The following is a 22,414-nucleotide window of genomic DNA, read 5'->3' as shown; positions in this document are numbered from 1 at the left end:
AGAAGGAATAAAAACTTTCGAAAATCACCATTTTGTAACTTTTGATAACATCAGTTTCCAACTTAAATGACATAAAACCATCCCTGAATCTCCCCGCTTCAGATAAATCTTTCTGTCCTTTAAGTTCTATTATCTCTTATTTATACTTTTCTTGTAACATGTACTTATAATACAAGGAAAAAGAAAGTAGTGTCTACTGTAGATTGTTACAGTGATAACCCTCAATGAATGATCTTGTTTAGTCTTCTCCCACAAGGACTCTGGACTGGCCATACTTCCTTTCCCTGGTTGATGGTGGAGTAGCAAATGAGATACAAAGAGAGACTTCACAAAGTGCTTTCACAATGGGATTTGCCCTCTTATTGCTGAAAATTCTTCTGTCGTTTAATATAAGCCAAGGCTAGCCTAGCCCTGGACATGTGTGGCCCAATGAATATCAGCAATCTGAGTGAGGCCACTTAGACTATCCATCTCAATCAACAGATAACTTCAGCTGTATGAGAACTCCAAGAGAGAGCAGCATAAGAACTACTCAGCTAAGCTTAGCACAAACTGTTGATCTATAGAATCTAGAGCAAATAAAATGTGGTTGTTTTAAGCCAGCGATAGCCAACCTTTCGGACCTCACGGACCACCAGTGGTCTGCAGACCACTGGTTGGCAACCGCTGTTTTAAACCAAACCAAAGTTTAGGGGTGGTTTGTTATATAGCAATATATATAATTACATACAGTAGATGCAATGCCATATCTTCAAACCTTTTTTGAGGATGGGAACCTTGTTGAGATATTCACCACCACAATTTCTAGTAAGGACACAATAAAAGTGTCCAACGGAATTTAACCAACACATAGTAGCTTTCATTCTTTAAAAAAGGTTTACATTGTTAGTGGGAGTATGACTAAATACAAAATATGCACAAACTCTCTGGCTCATTGCTAAGTGATTATCCAGTGGATAAATTCACAAAAGTACCATCTATATATGTACAAGCATGTTCATTGCAGTCTTGTTTATAATAGCAAAACTGGCAACAAACTAAATGTCCTTCAATAGGAGATTAGTTAAATTTTTATAATCCACACAATTGAATATACTGTTGTTATCCTATATAATAAAAGGTTAATATGCAAATCAACCAAACAGCAGAACGACCAGTCACTATGATGCACACTGACCACCATGGGGCAGATGCTCAACACAGGAGCTGCCCCCTGGTGGTCAGTGCGCTCCCACAGGGAGCAGTGGTCAGCCAGAAGCTGGGCTCATGGCTGACAAGTGCAATGGCGGTGGCGGGAGCCTCTCCCTCCTCCGCTGCAGGCAGGCAGTAAGGAGCGAGGGGTTCCAGACTGCGAGAGGGTGCAGGCCAGGCTGAGGGACACCCCACTCCAGTGCATGAAATTTCATGCACCAGGCCTCTAGTTAAAAATAAACAATAAGAGGTAGGTCTGAAAGTGCTGATTCTAAAAGATCTCCAAACTACATTAAGTGAAAAAATTCAAATTTATATGAAGAGTATGATTATATTTGTATAATGTTAGTGAATATATACATCAAAAAAATGTGGGAAAGTACACAAGAAACTATTAAAAATAATAATTATTGGAGAAAGAATCTTCCACTTTTTTTTACACCTTCTGTTCTCCTAATCTGAACAACTAGTTGTCAGCCTCAAACTTCATATAAAATTTAAACCCTTTCCTGCCTGTTTTAAATCTTCAACCTTGAAAACAGTCACTAATACTCTTCATCACAATCTCCATTATAACTCTAACACCTTTAATTTTGTCTCATAATTCACTTTTGCTAACTACCTTTTTGTCCTCAAGAGTTCCTTTTCATTTCTCCACTTTCTCCTTAAAGACTTTTACAATTTTATGACCTTGACATAGAAAACTTATAGAACCATATAATTCCACAGATGCTTTTCTATCCATCATAAAACCATGTACAATAGTAAGCTTCATTACAAATATACATTTAACTCTAATTCATTTATATCAGCTTTCAGCTAAGAACAATTCCTATTTTCTGAAATGTGAGAAATTCCACATAATCTAGTCATCTACAGTTTTAATGATCAAGCAAGTATAGTCACCTATGTTGTTAAATTATTAATGCTAAATTGAGTGTGATCCTAATTCAATTTGTCTTTCAAAATGGCTGCTAAAAAGCTATCCCCTCTGTTGCATCTGATTCCAGCTCTGTCCAAAATTTCTCACCACAAGTACACAATATACTTCTGCATCCTAAGTCTTTCCTGCCTAACTTACTGACACACCATACTACACTATGCCAGAGAAGGGGTTTAGATGCATATACCTATCTAAATGTGATTGGTTCTTGTTTTCAGCAGGGCCTGTCAAATATTCCAAAAACAAAAGTCCACCTAAATATAGGAACAGTGATTCAGAATTTAGAAATTGGAGTCACAAGGACCTGAATTCACCTGGTCGGCATGGCTCAGTGGTTGAGAGTCAACCTATGAACCAGGAGGTCATGGTTCAATTCCCAGTCAAGGCACATGCCTGGGTTGCAGGCTCAATCCCTAGTGAAAGGCATGCAGGAGGCAGTCAATCAATGATTCTTTCTCATCATTGATGTTTCTCTCTCGCTCTCTCCCTCTCCCTTCCTGTCTGAAATCAAAAATATATTTTAAAAAAAGAAAGACCTGAATTCAACTTCCAGTTTACCCACTTAGAAGCTTTGTAAATTTACTTAACCTCTCTAAGCCCCTAACTCCCATTTGTAAAGTGGAACTAATAATGTCCGCTTCACAGAATTGTTGTGAGGATGAAATGAAATAGATTATGTAAAATGTTTGAATCAGCCCTAGCCGGTTTGGCTCAGTGGATAGAGCATCGGCCTGCGGACTGAAGGGTCCCGGGTTTAGTTCCAGTCAAGGGCACATCCTGGGGTTACAGGCTCGATCCCCAGTAGGGGCATGCAGAAGGCAGCCAATTAATGATCCTCTTTCATCACTGATGTTTCTTGCTCTCTCCCTCTCCCTTACACTCTGAAATCAATTAAAAATATATATATTTTTTAAAATAAAATAAAATGTTTGAATCAGTGCCTGGAATTTGGTAGATATACTATCAATAGTAGACACTGATTAAGTGAATCTCTCCCCGAAAAGACCTAGAATCAAATTTTAAAAGCTAGAAAGCATCTCAAAAAGCAAATAAAAAATCAAGCATCTCAGAAATAATGTTATAACTATATAACTTCAGAGATGAAGAAACTAACCCCCAGAAAGTGTAATTGGCTTACTTGACATTACTCTGCTCTCTAATGGTAAAGTTGCAATTAAAACTTAGGTTTCCCAGGTCCCAACTCAATAATCTAGAGAGAATACTACTGTCTAAAATGTTTCTAAATCATCCCTCTGATACTCATAAAGACACAATTTCTCTAATCTCAGCTTCTTCATTGATAAACTGTAGGGACAGGACAAGATCAGGGTCCTTAAAGCTCTAAAATTCTCATTCCGTGATTCATTTGGGCCCTAAATATATTTCCAATATCTGTATTTGCTTAGCTTTCTTATGGATACTTTCAAAACTCTAAAACTTATTTGGTTATTAATAGTTACACAAAAGTAATTTACCTCTCAAAAGCAGCCCAGTTTAAAAAAAAAAAAAGCAACCAAGTCAGTAAGAGACCAAGACTTAATAGTAACTAATTATAGATAAATTATTAGTAACTAAGTTGGGTTTATAGACATCATACAACTAACTCAATATTAAGTAAAAGAAAATAAAAGTTTTTAAATACCTAACATTTTAAAATATCTAACATATAATTAATATTGATTTACATATTTTAAACAATTTTAGAGTACTGGATATTTTGATTCAACAAATATGAATAGACAGACACAAAAATATACCAAAATAAGGATTCAGAGTCTAGTTTTGAGAGGCCACTTTTCATTTTTTAAGTCTGAAAACCACTTGAGGGAATGGGAAAGGTGCTGATAATAAAATTTCCTAAGCAAAGCATCTATGGGCCATGTTCAAAATCCTAGCAAATACATTTGAAGACATTTTACTTAGCATTTTAGAATCTAACAGAAATTCTTATCTACTGGCCATGGATTCCTGTTATAAAAGATATGTAGAATACCAGTTTCAAAGAAGTAGAACACAACATTCATCCTGAATATAAACATCTTTTTTACAAAAACTATCCAAAGCAGATGACTTGTAATTCAGGTTCCCAAGGAAACAAACCCTGAGACTGAAATCTGCAAGCAGGAGGTTTACTGAGGTTTGCTCTCAAGAACATCTGTGTGAACACAGGGGGAGCATGACTGGGCTCAGGCAGAAACAGAACAGTACTGATCAGTAACACAGTTGTAACAGTAGCCTCAGCTGAGTCCTAAAGCTAGGATGACCTTTCACAGAAGTCCCTAATCAAAGAAAGGGAATGATAATTCTTTGTATACCCCACATCAACAAGTGATTAAGGGCAGACTGCTTCTAGAAAGGGGATATAATCTTGAGTGAGGCAGCTTCCTTCTGTAAGGGCAAATCCCAGAGAAGGATGCCCTTATGAGCCTTTGGCAGCCATGATTCCAGGCAGCTATGAGAGTATTTCTCTACCCTGAAGGGGGAACTAGGTGCACACCAAAGCATTCACTACAATGAATGTACCTTACTTGCATTTGACATACCCATAAAGGGCTACACACTAGGTGGAGAGAGATCTTAGTAGAAAAGGAGACCTACTATCTTCTAAAGCCTAGTATGTACCAGATGTTGTGATAGTCACTTTACATGAATTATCAAATTTTATCATTGAATGCTTGCTTCCTGAAGACACTGTTTTTTCTCAGCAAAGATGCTAGAAAATAGGGTTAAAGATATCAGGATCTGTTATATAACATACCTAAAATGCTACTTAGGGGTTGCAAATGATCTTCAGACTCAAAATCCTGGTAATTCCTTGGTTTTCAACTAATACTTTTACCCTTAAGAGTACTTTAGAAATCACTAGGTGATGCCCTCATTGGACAGAAAGAAAGTCAAGCCAAGAGAAGCTCAATTATTTACCTAAGATCTTACTAGAGCAGAGGCAGAACCTGACCTCAGGCTTTTGATTCTAAATTCAATGATTTCTCTACTTGCTGTGGTATCTTTATACTCAAAACTTAAAACCAAAATAACCCTGAGGCATAAATCTTATTGAAAAGCTCAGAATATCAACTTTCCCTAGACCATTAACATTTCAAAATCATGCACATAAGAAAATTCAGTTAAGGAAAAGTCAATTGGTAGTCTGTTAAATGAAATATTTTCTTTCCATTGATAATAATAATAGCTAACATATAACCTTTATGACAAGCACAACACCAAGCATTCTATTTACATTACAACATTTAATCCTCACAATAATCATTTGAATAAAGTCAAAAGTATTGTTCCCATTTAGCCAAAAGGGGAAAAAATAAGGTTAAAGAAGCTAAAGTTTTAACTAAGATCACAAGTGTAATAATGCATAGAGCTAGAATTCCACCTGACTTCAAAACTTGTACTCTTAATGTTAAACCATCCACTATGCTACAGCCCCATGCTTCTCAATTTTCCATTTCTGAACTTTTCAAATTTTCATGATACACATGACTTATTTTTATAACCAGAAATATATTATTTTATTATTATAGCAGACCCAAATTCCTCCTTGATCCTTACACTTTATGGTGTTTTAGTATTTACCTCCATATTTCTAAGGAACATGCATATACAAATACTTCTTTCTTTTTAAAACTTACACATTTTATTTTTTGGTCATGTTTCAAAAACATTTCACCAAGCTCAAGATGCATATTCCCCCACCTTATTTTAAAGAAATTATAATACTTTTAAATAAATCCAGGCAATCTTTCCACACAAAGCAAGTGAAGGCCAGTGTGATAAACTAGAACTACATCAATGTTGTTTTGTTTATTTGCTTTTGCTGCAAAATAATAACGCAATTGGTATTTCATGGTAAAATTCCATATAAATTCCTAAGTATAGTACATTACATCTAATAATGAAGAAGTGAAAGAAAAATATTTAAAATAATTATTCTGAGTTGGGATTTATTTGAAATTCACTTTGCTTTTGTGGATTTACATAGAATGTCAAGTCTTTGGGATTAGATAGTACAATGGATTTCAGGAAAGTCTGAATAATTTGTTTACATGGTTTACAATATTTGTTAAAAGTTTATTTAAGATTTTAAAATAGGTTTAAAAATACTGTTCTATAATGCAAAATAGAAATGTACCTGTCTAAAAAAAAAAAAAAGAAAGAAATGAAGAAACCTATAGAGCCCTGTAATGGTGGTCCTAAACAGCACTGCTTTGTATCTTTCAAAGCCTTTCAATAAAAATGTCGCAGAGGCTCAGCTCCATATTAAATTTTGGGTTTTGAATTTCCATAAAATTCCATATTTCTAATTGCTATGTGCATTCAGCATGATCCTATTTTTGAGCTAACTTGATGAACCCTTTATTCCTAGAACCTAATGAACCTACTCATAATTGTTATTACTGTTTCAGAGCCATGTCATAGCTTATCTCTATAATGATCTGTAAAAGATGAGTTTCATGGTGCCACAACTGTATCATATGAGCCCCACTCCACTCCTAACTTCAGATGACTAAACCAGCAATGAACACTTGACCCTGAGGAAGCAACTCTGTGGGCTAGCTAGAGACCAATGCATGACCCAACAAGAAAAGATGAGAAGGACATTTCAGATTGTTCTCTAAAAATTTGGGAATTGAGACATTGGGCCAGTTGGTTATGTAAAGGTAGGTGACAAGCAAGTAGAATCATGTGGTCAGGTGGCAATTTGAGGTCTTGACTGAGTAAGCAGCAGCAAAGAATATGGATGCAGAGATGCAGACACAAGATGCCAGTGGTACATGAGAGTGTGAGATAGAGGGAAGAGCTACCTCTAACACCATTCTAGGTCCTACTCTCTAGAGACCTAAGAGAACAGCAAATCTTATTCTTTGGTCACTTTGAAACCTCACAATAAATTCTCATTTCAACTTAAACTGATTTGATAAAATTTGTGATCCTTGAAAATAAAAAACATTTATTATGTTGTCCAAGGATGGCAAATTGCATTCATGCATTTACTATTTAATTAATTTCTGTTTCCTCTCCTCCATACTTCTTAGATGAGTAGTCTGTGCTATTTTTTACTTACTTTAATATTTTTTAATTTTTGTCTGGCCGGTGTGGCTCAGTGATTGAGCATCATCAACCTATGAACCAAGAGGTCACAGTTCGATTCCCGGTCAGGGCACATGCCGAATTGCAGGCTCACACCCGCACACCAATAGGGGGTGTGCAGGAGACAGCCGATCAATGATTCTCTCTCATCACTGATGTTCCTATCTCGCTCTCCCTCTCCCGTCCTCTCTGAAATCAATAAAAATATATATGGTATATTTAAATACATTTTTTTTAATTTTTAAAATATTTTTCATTGATTTCCTTACTTCACAATTAACCATTTCTCCCCATGACTCTCCTGAAATTGAACTAGGTATACTCTAACTGTTCCATTCAGTGGACACTTCTCAGTCCTTATTTGACTTGAAATTTCTCCAACGTTCATACATATTAGCTTCCACTTGTCACCTGAATGCTGGACCTATATTTCCACTTGCCTAGTGAACATCTCCTGGGATGTCTACACCTCTAGTGCACATTCACCTTCCACTTCAAACCTGTTCTTCCTCCTCTATTCTTTACCTTAGTCCATTCCACCATCCTCTCTCAGCTACCCAAACTACTCACAAACCAACAAATCCTTTCAATTCTCTTTTTTTTTCTATTTAATAACTTTTTACTTTTTAGTTACACTTGACATACAATATTATATTAGTTTCTGATGTACATCCCAGTGATTAGACATTATGTAACTTACTAAGTGATCATCCTGATCTCATACCCTCTGAAACCCTAGTTACTGGAATATTAACTATATTCCCTATGCTGTGCTTTATATCCCATGACTATTCTGTAACTACCAATTTGTACTTCTTAATCCCATCACCTTCTTCACCCATGTCCCCAGCACCCCTTCCATCCAGCAACCATCAAAATGTTCTATTAGCTATGAATCTGTTTCTGTTCTTCTTGTTCATTTATTTGGTTTTTAGATTTAATTGTTGCTATGTATTCATTACCATTTTATTGTTCATATTTTATTTTCTTCTTCTTAAAGAAGACCCTTTAACATTTCATGTAATACTGGTTTGGTGGTAATAAAATCTTTTAGATTTTTCTTGTCTGTGAAGTTCTTTATATATCCTTCCATTTGAACTGATAGTTTTGCTGGGTAATCTTGGTTTGTAGGTCCTTGCTTTTCATCCCTTTGAATATTTTGTGCCAATCTCTTCTGGCCTGAAATGTTTCTGTTGAGACATCAGCTGACAGTCTTATGGGAGTTCTCTTGTAGGTAACTAACTGCTTTTCTCTTGCTGCTTTTAAGATTCTTTGTCTGGTGTGGGCCTATTTGGGTTCATCTGTTTGTTTGTTTATTTTGTTTGTTTTTTATATGTTTTTATTGATTTTAGAAAGAGAGGAAGAGAGAGGCAGAGGGAGAAAAAAATATTGATGTGAGAGAGAAGCATCAATCGGTTGCCTTCCACACAAACCCTGACCAGGGACTGAACCTGCAACCTGGGCATGTGCTCTGACCAGTAATCAAATCAGTGACCTTTCAGTGCAAGTGACCAACTGAGCCACACCAACCAGGGCTTGGGTTTACCTTGTTTGGGGCTCTCTGTGCTTCCTGGACTTGTATTTCTATTTCCTTAACTGGTTTTAGAAAATTTTCTGCAAAGTTTTATTCTGCCAAGTCATTATTTTTTCAAATAGGTTTTTAATTTATTGCTCTCTCTTTTCTCCTTCCAGTAGCCCAATGATTCAACTGTTGGTATGCTTGAAGTTGTCCCAGAGGCTCCTTACACTTGCCTCAATTTTTTTAAATTCTTTTTTCTTTTTGCTATTCTGGTTGGGTGCTTTTTGCTTCCTTGTATCCCAAATCACTGTTTTGACTCTCAGCTTCCTCTACTCTACTTTACATAATTCCCTATAAATAATTCTTCATTTCAGTTAGTGTATCCTTCATTTCTGACTGGTTCTTTTGTATGGTTTCCACGTTCTTTTTATGCTTTTGAAATCTAATTTAATCAACTGTTTCCCTAAGTTCATTGGGCATCCTTATAACCTGTGTTTTAAATTCTGCATCTAGTAGATTGCTTGTCTCCGTTTTGTTTAGTTTTTTTTCTACAGTTTTGTCCTATTCTCTCATTTGGGTCATGTTTCTTTTGTCTCCTCATTTTGGCAGCCTCCAAAATGTATTTGTTTCTTTGCATTAGGTAGAGCTGCTATGTCCCCTGGGCTTCGTAGAGTGGCCTCATGTAGGCTGTATACACCCTTCTGTGATAGTTGAGCCTTGATTGCTCTTGGCACCTTGATGGGAGGGATTTACCTCAGGCCAATGGGCTCTAAGGACTGCAGGATCAGCTGTGCAGGAGCCCACCTTACAGAGCAGGACTTACTTCAATGGGGCTCTGATACCCACTGAGTATACCCCTTGAGTGTGTCACTTGTGGAGGTGGTTGGGTGATGCTTTGACATGGTCTGAAGCTGTCCACTGAGTGTGTTGCCTCCAGGACAATCTGGGAGGTGCAGGCCAAGGTCAGCAGCCACCTGTATTCTGCCCAGGGGCACCTAGCATGAGTTACAAAGTAATATGTGGTTGGCTGCTACTAGTGCTAGGCTTGGAGGTAATTCAGAAGAGGCCAACCTGAGAACCAAGGCTGGCTGCCACTTATCAAGAGGTATGGAGCACACCAAAGCCAGATGCTGCTTGTTTGAGAGACATTAGGAAAGTCTGAAGCGTGAACAAAGACAGGCCAATTGTATGGAAAGCCACTGGGAACAGCTTGGGTGGGCCTACAAGTTGGTGGGACAAGGTCTCAGGGAATCACCAGGGCAGGGTAAACAGTGATAGCCAGATATATGGAAACTCAGTTATAGTGCCTGCCTGCTGGCTCTGTGGGGGAAGGGCTCAGAAAAGGAACAATAGCCTCTGATAGTACTTCTGTCTGGGAGAAAGCTGCCCCTCCAGCTCTCGCCCTAATGCCAGACAGTTCAGTTCTTCCTCATAAGTACCTGGTGTCTTTCAAACCACTGCCCCAGTGCTAGAACTCAGAGGGAGACCAAGTAAGTCCACACATGGGCCCTTTAAGAGGAACTGTCTGAGGCTTCAATAGCCCTCCATCTCACTCAGCCACAATCCTGACTGGTTTTTATAGCCAAGAGTTATGCGGACTTATCTTCCTGGTACTGGAACCCTGGGCTGGAGGGCCTGTTGTGGGGTTGGGCCCCTTGCTCCTCAGAGGGAACCTCCACAGCCAAGATATCCCTCTCAAATCTGCCACATGTGGATGGGGGACCAGCCCATTCCACCTCTCCACCCACCTACTAGTCTTAATATGGCTTCTTCTTTCTATCCTTAGTTGTAGGACTTCTATTCAGCTAGATTTCAGGCAGTTCTGAATGACAGTTATTCTGTAGTTTAGTTGTAATTTGATAAGGTGTGGAAGGATGCAAGTACTGCACTTACCTCTTATTAATTCTATTTCTTAACTTTCTTGAAAAATCAATCTATTCTCCATCCCCAAAGTCACTGACTGAATTCTAGCCTTCCTCTTCCCCTGGACTGACAACCAGAGACCCAGAGATTCTGATTCAATGGACGGACCTGTGAATCTTTTCTTTCTTTCTAAAGGATTCCAAATGATTCTAATATGCAACAATTTTAGGAACTAAAACATTATTACTTTCTCGCTGGTCTCTCCCTTAATAAAACCATTCTCTCTACATAGGTATCAAGTAGTCAACATATACTTATTACTGAAAACTATTAAACATCAAACACTAAGTTAGGCCCTATACACTAAGAAAAAAACAAAATCCCCACCATAAAGAAGCTTAGTCAAGTAGGGAAGAAGTCAAGTAAACAAATTACAAAAACAATGTAATAAAATTTCTAGACATATGCAATATAATAGCTACTATATACCAAATGTTTATTGAATGCTGAATACTGTGGTAAGTACTTCATGAACTTTTTTTATTTAATCCTTCTACAACACTGTTAAGATATACTAGTACTAGAGGCCCAATGCACGAAATTCATGCATGGGGGAGGGGTTCCCTCAGCCCAGCCTGCACCCTCTCCAATCGAGGATCCCTTGGGGGATGTCCGACTGCCAGTTTAGGCCCTCCCCTGCAGGCCTGATCTCGCCCCCAATGGCCCTCCCCTGCTGGCCTGGTCGCACCCAACTGGCCCCCTGCCGGCCTGGACACCCACAGGGATCGGGCCTAAACCGGCAGTCAGACAACACTCTCACAATCTGGGACCACTGGCTCCTAATCACTCACCTGCCTGCCTGCCTGTTCACCCCTAAATGCTCCCCTGCCATCCTGATTGCCCCTAACTGCCTTCCCCTGCCAGCCTGGTCACCCCCAATGGCCCTCCCTGCCAACCTGATCTCATCCCCAACTGCCCTCCCCTGCAGGCCTGATCTCGCCCCCAACGGCCCTCCCCTACAGGCCTTATCTCACCCCTAATGGCCTTCCCCTGCTGGCCTGATCGCCCCTAACTGCCTCTGCCTCGGCCCCCACCACCATGGCTTTGTCTGGAGGAAGTCGGACATCTGGAAGATGGCCTTTCGACCCAGTCTAATTAGCATATTACCCTTTTATTAGTATAGATAGATTATATAGGATAGGATTGCTTAAATGGGGGGGGGGGGAGCCTTTTTCGGGAGGAGGAGATACTCTTGGCAGACAAAAATACATAATCCCTATATCTGGACTGATATCCAGCCATATGCACTATACTGCCAAACCAGTCATTAAAAAAATTGAACCGCTTTCTTACACCTTACACCAAACAGCTGTTGCCCTTAAAACCTCTCCTCAGCCTCCACCTTAGGTTCTGCCTTCGCAGTTCACCCAGCTTAGGTTCTGATTGGTCAGTTTCTATGCCAGTCAGCATCAAAAGCTCTGCCTCCTTGGCAGCCATTGGCTCCTCACACTTCACCCAGATTTGGTTCTGATTGGTCAGTTTCTATGCCAGTCAGTGTCTCCGGACCTCTCTCTGGGCCTCTCTCCGGGACTGATCCGAAGCCACTGTGGTGAGGCCTCCGGCCTGGCCGAGAGCCGGAAGCTATTGACCTTGCCTCGCCCACCACCCCCACCGCCCTGCCCACCCACCAGCCACCAGCCTTGCTGTGATAGGAGCCTGTGGGCCACGGGGGAGGGACCGAGAGGTGCTCCATGCACTTCCTGGTGACCGGTTGTCCGTCTGGTTGTTTAGGTCATGACGGCCCCTGGCCTTTTATAATGTAGATATTATCCTCAGTTTACTAATAAATGGATTGGGTCTCAAAAAGCTTGAAATTTTGCATAAGATCTCACCCTCAGTATGGAGGAGCACTAAATGATGGTCTAATTGCAAAAGCCCATTTTCTTAATTAGTATGGGGTGTTTTGAGAGAAGAAAAAAAATCAAGCAAGTAACTTCTAGTGTCACTGAACTGAGCAATGTGGACAAGTGACTGAAGGACACTCTGAGCAGAATAAAGAGCTTCTATAGAGGTTTGATGAGATGAGAGAACAGGGTATGTTGTGAGAAACGCAATTATCCTATCTAATAAAACAGTAATATGCAAATTGACCGTACCTTCGCTATGCCCACAGCCAATCAGAGCGAACAAGATGGCGGTTAATTTGCATACGCTGAGGGAGGGAGGAGTGAAGAAAGCAGAAAGCAAGGCGGCTGCATGGGCGGGCGGCGGCACAGCTGTGGAGCATGCGGCCATGGTGGCCTCTGAGGCAGTGGTGGCAGTGTGCGGTGCGTGGCGGTGGTGAGCGCGGCCGCAACGGCGGCAGTGGTGGCTGCAGTGGCAGTGGGCGGGGCGCACAGCGGGGAGTGGCAGGTGGTGTGCGAGGCTGCGGTGGCCTCAGAGGTGATGGTGGCTGCGGGCGGAGCGTGGTGAGGCGGGTGGGCGGGGTGGGGCACGCAGCAGCAGAGTGCATGGCCGAGGAGGTGGTGGCAGCGGGCACAGAGGGTCGGGAGTGCAGGGCAAGGCTTGCAGCCGCAGAGGCGGAGGTGGCGGCGGGCTGGGTTGGGTTGGCAGGACAGGCGGGAGGCGCCCCGCCCATTCCGCCCACCCCGCCCCACCCCGCCCACTGCAGCTGGAGAGGTGGGGGGGGCGGGAGAGGTAGGGGGGCGGGAGAAGTGGCCGTGGCGGGAGAGAAACCCACCAGAAGTCTTGCAGGAAATATTCCTGCAACGGGTCCCTAGTTGAAGATAAAAAGGTCAGTATACATACAGAGATGAGTGAAGATGAGTTTGAAATAGAGTTAACAGGACCAGAGCACTATGTGCATGTGTACCAAGTTAAAGAATTCAGACATCTTCTCTGGGCACTGAGTAGTCACCAACAGACTTTAAACAGAAGAGTGATTCATTCACGTGATTTACTTTTTATAAAGATTACCTATGAAAAATATTTTTGAGGGTTTTCCTTATTATAAATTTGATCACTTAAAAACTTTCCATGGCTTCTTATTGTGTATAGTATAAAATCCAATACTCTTTCCAGTCTCATCTCTTATAACTATTCCTATCCCCGTGCCGAAATACTCTTGCATTTACCTGGTCCCTGTCTCTAAAATGCCTTCTCTCCATTGCTCTTTCTTGCCTTTGTCACTCTTCCTTGCCTTTGTCACTCTTTTGCAAGGCCTTCAACAATCTCCATTCCCTATCTCTGCTCCAATTCTCCCTCACTGTCTACCACATAATTACTTTTTCTTTATACTCAAATATTTCCTGTGGATCTATTAACATTTATCACATTGCTTTGTGATTATTTAAGTATATGTTTCTCCCATTAAAACTCAAGAATTTTTTTATCCCTAAGCCCAGTACAGCAATTAGCACAGAATAAATGTTCAATATGATGAATAAATGTCTACACACACACAAATGGAGATTTGGAAAAAAAAAAGTTAAAACAAGGGAGTGATAAGAAGTGTTCCTTGAAGAAATTTAGAGTGTATAATAATAATAACAATAATACCAATATTAGCAGCAGCTAACTTTTATAGAGAGCTTACTGTGTGCTAGATACTGTTAAGACCTTTACATGTATTGATTCATTTAGTCCTCACAACAACCCTATGAGAAGGGTACTAGTATTCTGACCATTTTAATGAGACACAAAGAAGTCAAGTAACTTGCCAAAAAGTTACTCAGCTAGTAAATGTGGTGTGGATACCAAACAGGTAGTATGGCTCCACAGTTCATTCTTAACCACTAAGTTATATTATCTCTAGCTCACGCAAAGATCACTGTGATTAGAAGAGAAAACTTAGTTCTGGCCCTGATAATCTCTTCCTTATCCTTAACATACTGAAAATAAATCTATACAGAGAAAATTAACCCTACTTTTAAAAATTCATTTCAATAAATAAATAATAATTTAATGAAACTTAAACGTGTAACTAATCTGGGATGCCTTCAGTAGCATCTTAGGTTAGATCAAGGCCTTCTTGCTGTGTGCTCTGCGGGTTCCCTGTCCTGTTCCTTTCTAACAGTCAGCCAAGGACTTGACCATATAATTATGTGATTCTTTCAACAGTTCCTCTCTCCTCCTCTGGACACTAAGCTCCTCAGGGTTCATGTCTGTTTTACTCAACAATATATCCACAGCACATAGTAGACCCATAATAGATGTTTGGGGAAAGGTCTGCCCTATTCATCGCCTTTTCTGTAGCTCACATAGCCATCATTCTATTATAAATCATAATTAAAATATTATGCCTAAAATATTAAAATCACTTCTATCTGATCTCTGTCTATACTCTCCTATGGTTTTAATACATCACATGTAACACTGGCAAATTAATCTTCCCAAAACATTCCTTTTAATACTCATTTCAACAAATATTAACTCCTACTATGTGCCTGAAGAAAACCAGAATATAACACCCCAAAATATGCCACTTGGGCATATTGATTATTTTTAACTAAAAGCACTTAAAAAACAGCATATGCAAAAAGGACACTCTGACCCTCTTTTGTCTTCCTGAAAGAAGAAGGCAAAACTCCCATGTGAAAGGTATCCTCCCTGTACCAATAGGGTAGAAGCCATCCTTATCACCAGAGACAGAGTTTGGGGCTGAGAAACCTATATAAACATACCTTGTTAAACTCACTCTTATCATCCTAGTTATTTCTTCACCCTTTACCACCCTTTCCCCAGAGCCATTGGTCTTGTCAATTCTTCACAAATGTATTATTTCTTTGTCTAAAAGGTCTATACACTTTCTGTTCTGGTCATTTATTTGGGTCTTCATTCTCTTGTGAAGGCTCTCATGTACATGTGAAAATGTGTATGCTTTTCTCCTGTTAATCTGTCTTATGTCAGTTTAATTCTTAGGCCCAGCCAAAGGCCCAAAGAAAGTGGAAAAGAACTTTTCCTCCCCTCTGTGCTAAATATATTTCACTGCTTAATAAAATCTTACTGATTTCCAAATGTCTACAGAATAAAGTTCAAAATTTCAGTTAGATTTGTCTGTTAAAAGAAACAAGAAGGAAAATCACCCCAAACCTTGGTCTCTAATACCATTCCCCACTAAATGGAAAAAGACTCCTCAGAGAAATGGTTCATTTCAGGGCTGGGAAAGGGTAGATAAAGGATGAGCCTGAAATACCTTGTTATGCCAGAAAGTAAGGAAGAGCTCAAAAAAGAAATAAATTATAGAGGCTCAGAGGGAAGGCTGGGGAGGATGGGTGGGTGGGAAGAGATCAACCAAAGAACTTATATGCCTATATGCATAACCCATGGATACACACAATAGGGTGGTGAAGGAGGAAGGGGAGGGCTAGAAGGGGTCAATGGAGGGAAAAAAGGGACATATAATACTTTCAATAATAAAGATTTAATTTTAAAAAATGATAAGGCCATCTTAAAAGGGCTGCCACTGTTCAAATCTGAAATAATTTGAGCATCAAAATGATTAAGTACAGTGATGAATATAAACCATAAAATAATTAAAATTATGAGTTCATACCAATAAGAAAGGAAGGAAGGTGGGAGATATGGAGTTGAGAGGGAAGAGAACTTCTAGGGAAGGAAGCTAGGACTAGGATGGAAAGGAGCTAGGAAGGAATGCCAAGAACCAAATTAGTAAATGCAGAGGGAATGATGACGTGGGAAAATCATCATTTTGCCGTCACTGTGGTGTTAATCAATAATGGATGTTAAGTCTAGGGAAAACTTGGTAAGGAGCAGGATATTTGCATCGTCTCATATGTATCTGCCTATTAGATGCAAAGGAAAAAAGAATAATTATTATCCAGTTGAAAAATTGGGCTACACCTTAACCTTTGACAAGGTAATTAAAATTAACATCACCTATGAAAGACAGAAAGACATCATGGGTCTCCTGATGTAATAACCTGAGAAGGACACATCTTCTAGGAAACATTCTGACCAAGAATGCATAATTCTAATCTAATCACAAGAAAACATCAAACAAGCCTGGTCAGTGTGGTTCAGTGGTTGAGCATCAATCTATGAACCAGAAGGTCATGATTAGATTACCAGTCAGGGCACATGCCCGGGTTTCGGGCTCGATTCCCAGTGTGGGGCGTGCAGGAGGCAGCCAATCAATGATTCTCTATCATCATTGATGTTTCTCTCTCTCTCCTTCTTCCTTCCTCTCTGAAACCAATAAAGATATATTTTTAAAAAAAGAAAGAAAGAAAAGAAAACATAAGACAAACACAACATGAAGAACATTCTAGGGGGAAAAAAGAGAAAAAAAGCAAGGAGGGAATCTGTATTCTTCACAAATGGCATAAATTACAAAGAAATGCTGTAGAAATGTTTCATATTAACAGAGGCTAAAGCATGACAACTAAATATAATATATAACCCTAACTGGACACTATACTGAAGAGGGAAAATGCTACAAAGAACTTTATCAGATTAACTGACAAAATTGAAATAATGAATAACAAATGGAATAAATGTAAATTTATGTAATTCATAACTATACTGTGGTTATATAAGAAAATAACCCTAATATTCACTTAAGTATTCAGAGGTAGAGGACCATAACTAATACTGAAATGATTAAGAAAGAAAAAAAAAATTACAGAGATGGAGAGAGAAAAAAGAACAGAAAAAACTGAGCAAATAATAAAACAAATATGATAAAATGTTAAGTAATAGGTGAATCTGGATTAAGCGTATACAAGTGTTCCTTGTATTATTGTCTTCTTGAAACTCTTTATAAGTTTATAATTAGTTCTAAATAAAAGTTAAAAATTATATATGTATTCAACTAGACTTGTACTATCCAATACAGTAGCTGCTAGCTACATGAGGCTGTTGAACAGCTGAAATATGATTAGTCCAAATTGAGATGTGCTGCTAGTGCAAAAATGAATGTAAAGTATCTAATTACTAATTTTTATATTGATTACATGTTAAAATATTTTAGATATACCAGGTCAAAGGAAATATATTTTTAAAATTAATTTCACCTCTTTATTTTTATTTTTTTAAATATGGCTACTTGAAACTTTAAACTATATATGTGACTCATCTGCATTGGACAGGGCTGAGCTAAACAAAAATCTCCAAAATGAGGTATAACACTTTTTTTGTAAACTTCTCTCTCAGTTTCTTTCTACTCTAAAAATATTTCTCTCTCTAAAATCACTTGGTTTTAAGCTACCTAAAGATAGGGATTGTGTCTTATTCACTGTTGTGTCCCAGTATCTAGCACATAGCAAGTGTCATAAATATTTGTTTATAGAAAGGCAATATGAAAAAGAAGGAGGGTGGGTAGGAAGAATGTACTCATTCTCATCTCTGAGTCATTGCTTATACCGTAACTCCTTCCTAGAAGGAAACTTTTCTCTTCCTTTCCTAATCACACACTTCCAAACCCATTTTCTCATGCCCGTTTTCTCCAAGGAGACTTCCCACCAAAACAGGTTCATTTCTGACCTTTCCTCCTCTGTACTACTTAGCCTTCATTTGCTATATCATTTACTTTGGCACTTAATCATATAAGTCCATTGAGTGAAAAGTTATGTCTCAAATTTTTTCCTATACTAGTACCTGTCTTCTACAGTAACTAGCATAGTGCTAACCATACCAGTTTGAAGTGGGGGAGGGAGAGAGACAAGATGTCAAGAAAAGAGAAATAAATTGGGAGTTGAAAAAATTTGGCTACCTGTTTTCACATCAAACTGTGTTGCTTAGATAAATCACTGAATCTGTTTCTACTTTCTTGTTTTTTAAATCAGAGAGAGACCTGTTTGACCATAAAAATCTTCTTCTACAATTCTAGAATAAATTAAAACCATTTTTCTTTTGCAATATTATTAATATAGACCAGTAAAACTACATAGAATACACAAATGTTAAATCACAGTAAGTTAAGAAAGAAAAGCAACAAAGTTTATAAACTGCCTAAAGTACTAAATGCTGATCATCTTTCTGGCCATCAAGCACTTTAAATTCACATTTCTCTTCAGAGGACTATAAACAAAATAATCAATACACACATACTGGAGCCACCTCATTTTTTTTTTTTTTTTCAGACCTTTTCAAGCCTCAGAGAGACACCCTTTAGAAAGAGGAGGAGGAAAGGAATCAGACACTAAGTTTTCTATAAAGTACCCTGGGAACTTATTGGTGATGTTCAAAGACTCTGAGTTATAATTAACTATAAATACATTGTCTGTTTCTTCTTTCAAAAATTTTATTTAAAGGGCACTATTCAAAAGGAAATTACAACCGTTTAAAAAAAAGTCATCTAAAAACATAATGTTAAAGAAATGCAATCTGATTTCAAAGTATAGATACTATTTCAAACAATCTCTAAGTCAGCAACTTTTAAATCTTATATCTTAAATCTCTGCTGAGAAGTAAGGTTATCAGGGTGGGATAAAATAAAATAGTTACTATGTTATATAATTTAAAGATTTCATCCCAACCGGCATGGCTCGGTGGTTGAGCATTAACCTATGAACCAAGAGGTCACTGTTTGATTCCCCATCAGGGCACATGCCTGGGTTGTGGCTCTATCCCCAGTGGGGGCATGCAAGAGACAGCCAATCAATGATTCTCTCTCATCATTGATATTTCTATCTCTCTCTCCTTTCCTCTCTGAAATCAATAAAACAAATAAATAAATATAAAGATTTCAGTTATACTTGTTAATAAATATCATCTGTGGAGTTACTAAAATATATAGTCTAGATTCTAAACTATTAATAGAATCATAAGATTTCTTTAAGACTTTTGTCAAAATGCCCCTCTTAAAGGCTGGGCATTAACACTGACCCATCTATAAGATAACAGCTGAACTTCGGCAGGCACTCAAGGACTCTCCTAACCTGGTCTGTAGCTGCCTCTGTAGTCTCATCTTCCACCAATCCCTGGGCATCATTTCACTTCCTAAACTTAATTGTTCATGTTCCCCCTAATATTACCCACCCTTTTATGACTCCATGTCTGGGCATATGTTGAACACTCTGCAAGATATGCCCTTCCCTCTTTTGAGCTTCGAATATGCCTTCCTTCCTGAAGTTTTTCATGACTGCCCCAACACGCTCCTACAAAGTAGCTCCCAGGGCACTCTTCATTCCTCTATCACATAGCACATCAATCACTACTTTTAAATGTCCACTTCCACAAACAGGCTGTGAGTTCTCAATGGAGGGCCATATCTTATGTAACTGGTTCCCGCCCCTAGCTTATCACTGGTATTTACTGATACTCAATATAAATACACTGGGGGGGGGGGGGGGGGGGGTGTTAATTAATGTGAGAAACTATTCAAACTTTCCTATAAAAGAGTATGTACATTTAACACAGTGTTTCTCAACAGAGGCAATTTAGCCCCTAAAGGATATTTGGTAAAGTCTTGGAGGTATTTTTAGTTGTCACATAAGGGGAAGAGGATTTGGGGAGTGCTACTGGCACTTAGTGGGTAGAAACCAGGGATAGGGATGCTGCTAAACATCTTACAATGTAAAGGACAGCCCCCCAAAACAAAAAATTATCCAGGCACAAATATCAATAGTGCCATGGTCAAGAAACTCAATTGTCAACTGACTTATTCATATGTGATAATTCCATACCACATCTCAGCAATAGCCAGAATAAATTCCAATTTTGTAGTTTCAACTGAAATGTATGCGACAGTTGATGTGTACGCACAAACCCTAAAAATTATCTTTATATAAATGTAATGCTTAACAACATTAAGAGTCCTGGAAAGCATCCCATCTTTCTGAAAACTAAACTTTTTTTTTTATATTTTTATTGATTTCAGAGAGGAAGGAGGAGGGAGAAAGAGATAGAAACATCAATGATGAGAGAGAACCATTGATCGGCTTCCTCCTGCACACCCCACAATGGGGATCGAGCCTGCAACCCGGGTATGTGACCTTGGCCGAATCAAACCTGGGACCCTTCAAACCTGGGACCCTTTGTCCACAGGCCAACGCTCTATCCATCGAGCCAAACCGGCTAGGGCTGAAAACTAAACTTTAAAAGAAACCACAGGAAAACTAATTTTCGGTTCTGGAACTATGACAAAAAAATCTGAGGCATGAGGTAATTCATTCCTCCGGGTTTGATAAAAGGAAAATCACTAAGTACTACAAGTAAATCATGCACAGATGTCTTTACTGTTGAACACAAAAACCTATGGCAAGAGCAAATGGCATACCCTTGCTATTGCCTAAATCACCAGTTTACTAAGATTTAAAAAAAAAAAATCTCTGACAAAACCAATGCAAAAAAATCATCAAATGTCAATAAAGGGTGGCAGATAAGAAGTTAACTATTTCTACCCCTGATATATGACCAAGTTTCACATGACTTGAACATGTCACAAAAGCTATGCCAAAACAAGAGCACTCCCTTTGTATATCGTGGTTGACTCAACTGTCTTCGGCACATTGGATGCATATCACAAATTCACTAATTTCTTCTGTCTTTTGAATTAGTTATCCTATTCACATAATAACCGACAAATGGGTTTAGCACCAACTATAGTCATTTACATTTTGTTGCAACCTATTAATCTCAAAAAGCCATCCAAAACAAACAAAAATTTAGTAAACTAAATGGATTAGGAAAATAGAGTTTATGTTATTATAGGAATTGATTGCTAAACAATACACCTACAGCTTTCCTATGCTCTGATCTTTATATCTTAAGTTTTTTTTCCAGATTTTAAATACAGATAACACTGGTAGAAAGTGAAGGGGTAAATGGATACCACTGGATCCAGCTTACTGCGGATTTATTCCTGGATAGCTCAAAAAGGGGGCTGGCTGGGAGAGGAAAATGCATTTTTAATTGGGGGGAAAAAAAAGTTTCCAACAGTGAGTAATGTCTTCTTTCTCAGCTGACTTTGCCAGTAAATGTGGGTACCAGGATTGGGCCCATGCTAGGCCGGGTTTCGCCACATTACCCTCCAGCCTGGTCCAGATGCAGAACCGAAGCCCTGTGTGGCAGGTGCGTGAGGTGTAAAGCCGGGGGGACACCGTGGGCGCGGAGAGGGGGGTTAGCGCTAAGCAAGCCTCCGCGACCTCCCGCGGGGCGACCTCCGGCCCGGCGGGCGGCCCGCAGGCACTGACCCTATCAGCACACGCAGTCCGGGCTCGGGAGGAACGCGGTACCACACCCTCCCGCCCGCCGCCTCTCGCACTGACAGCCCCGCGCCCGAGCGGGGCGCCCGGGGCCTGGGCGCGCGGTGCCGCGGAGGACTGGGCTCCAGGCCCCGGGCTCCGGCCTGCCGCCCGCTGCCGCCCCGGACGCCCTCCCTGCCCCCATGGCCTGACCCCGGGCGGACGACCGCGGCCTAATCGCCTCCCGGGCGGCAGGGCCTAGAGGAGGAGGGAGCCCGCCTCCCGCTCGGCTGCTCGGCGCGGCGGCGGCACCCGCAGCCCCGGGCGCGGGACCTCCCGCTCACGTGCTGCCGGGAAGACGGTTTCACGCTCTTACCCTCTGCAAAATCCTCCTTAACATGGTTCAAGCACCCCGGCGCGCCGCGGAGGCTCTCCGGACCCACGCCGGGCCGCTGGCTCCTCGAGGGTGCGCGCGAGGAAGGAACTTAGCCTGGAGGGGACCGAGGAGGAGGTCGGGACGAGGCGGTGGCGGTGGCCACTGGAGCGGCCCGGATTTCCCCACAGGCGGCGGGAGGGAGCGCGCGTGAGCAGGCGACGAGGCAGCCGGCGAGCGTCCGCCCGCCAGCCGGGCCGCCCCCGTCAACTGACAGC

At 40.1% G+C, this 22,414-nt stretch overlaps 1 protein-coding gene across 2 annotated transcripts in view; it reads right to left on the bottom strand.

The window, feature by feature from the left end:
- EEA1 (early endosome antigen 1) overlaps positions 1-22,395 on the bottom strand; it is a 145,696-nt gene extending 123,301 nt beyond the window's left edge. For both annotated transcript variants that reach the window (XM_028148559.2, XM_028148560.2), the window contains exon 1: positions 22,140-22,395. In XM_028148559.2, the coding sequence (XP_028004360.2) occupies positions 22,140-22,163 (24 nt within the window). In that variant the 5' untranslated portion in view covers positions 22,164-22,395. The remainder of the gene's footprint in view (positions 1-22,139) is intronic.
- Between the last annotated feature and the right edge of the window lie 19 nt (positions 22,396-22,414).

Source organism: Eptesicus fuscus, chromosome 7 (assembly GCF_027574615.1).
Source record: "Eptesicus fuscus isolate TK198812 chromosome 7, DD_ASM_mEF_20220401, whole genome shotgun sequence".
NCBI lineage: Eukaryota > Metazoa > Chordata > Mammalia > Chiroptera > Vespertilionidae > Eptesicus > Eptesicus fuscus.
The sequence above is the reverse complement of the archived record's forward strand: the minus strand, read 5'-3'. Positions and strand labels throughout refer to the sequence as shown.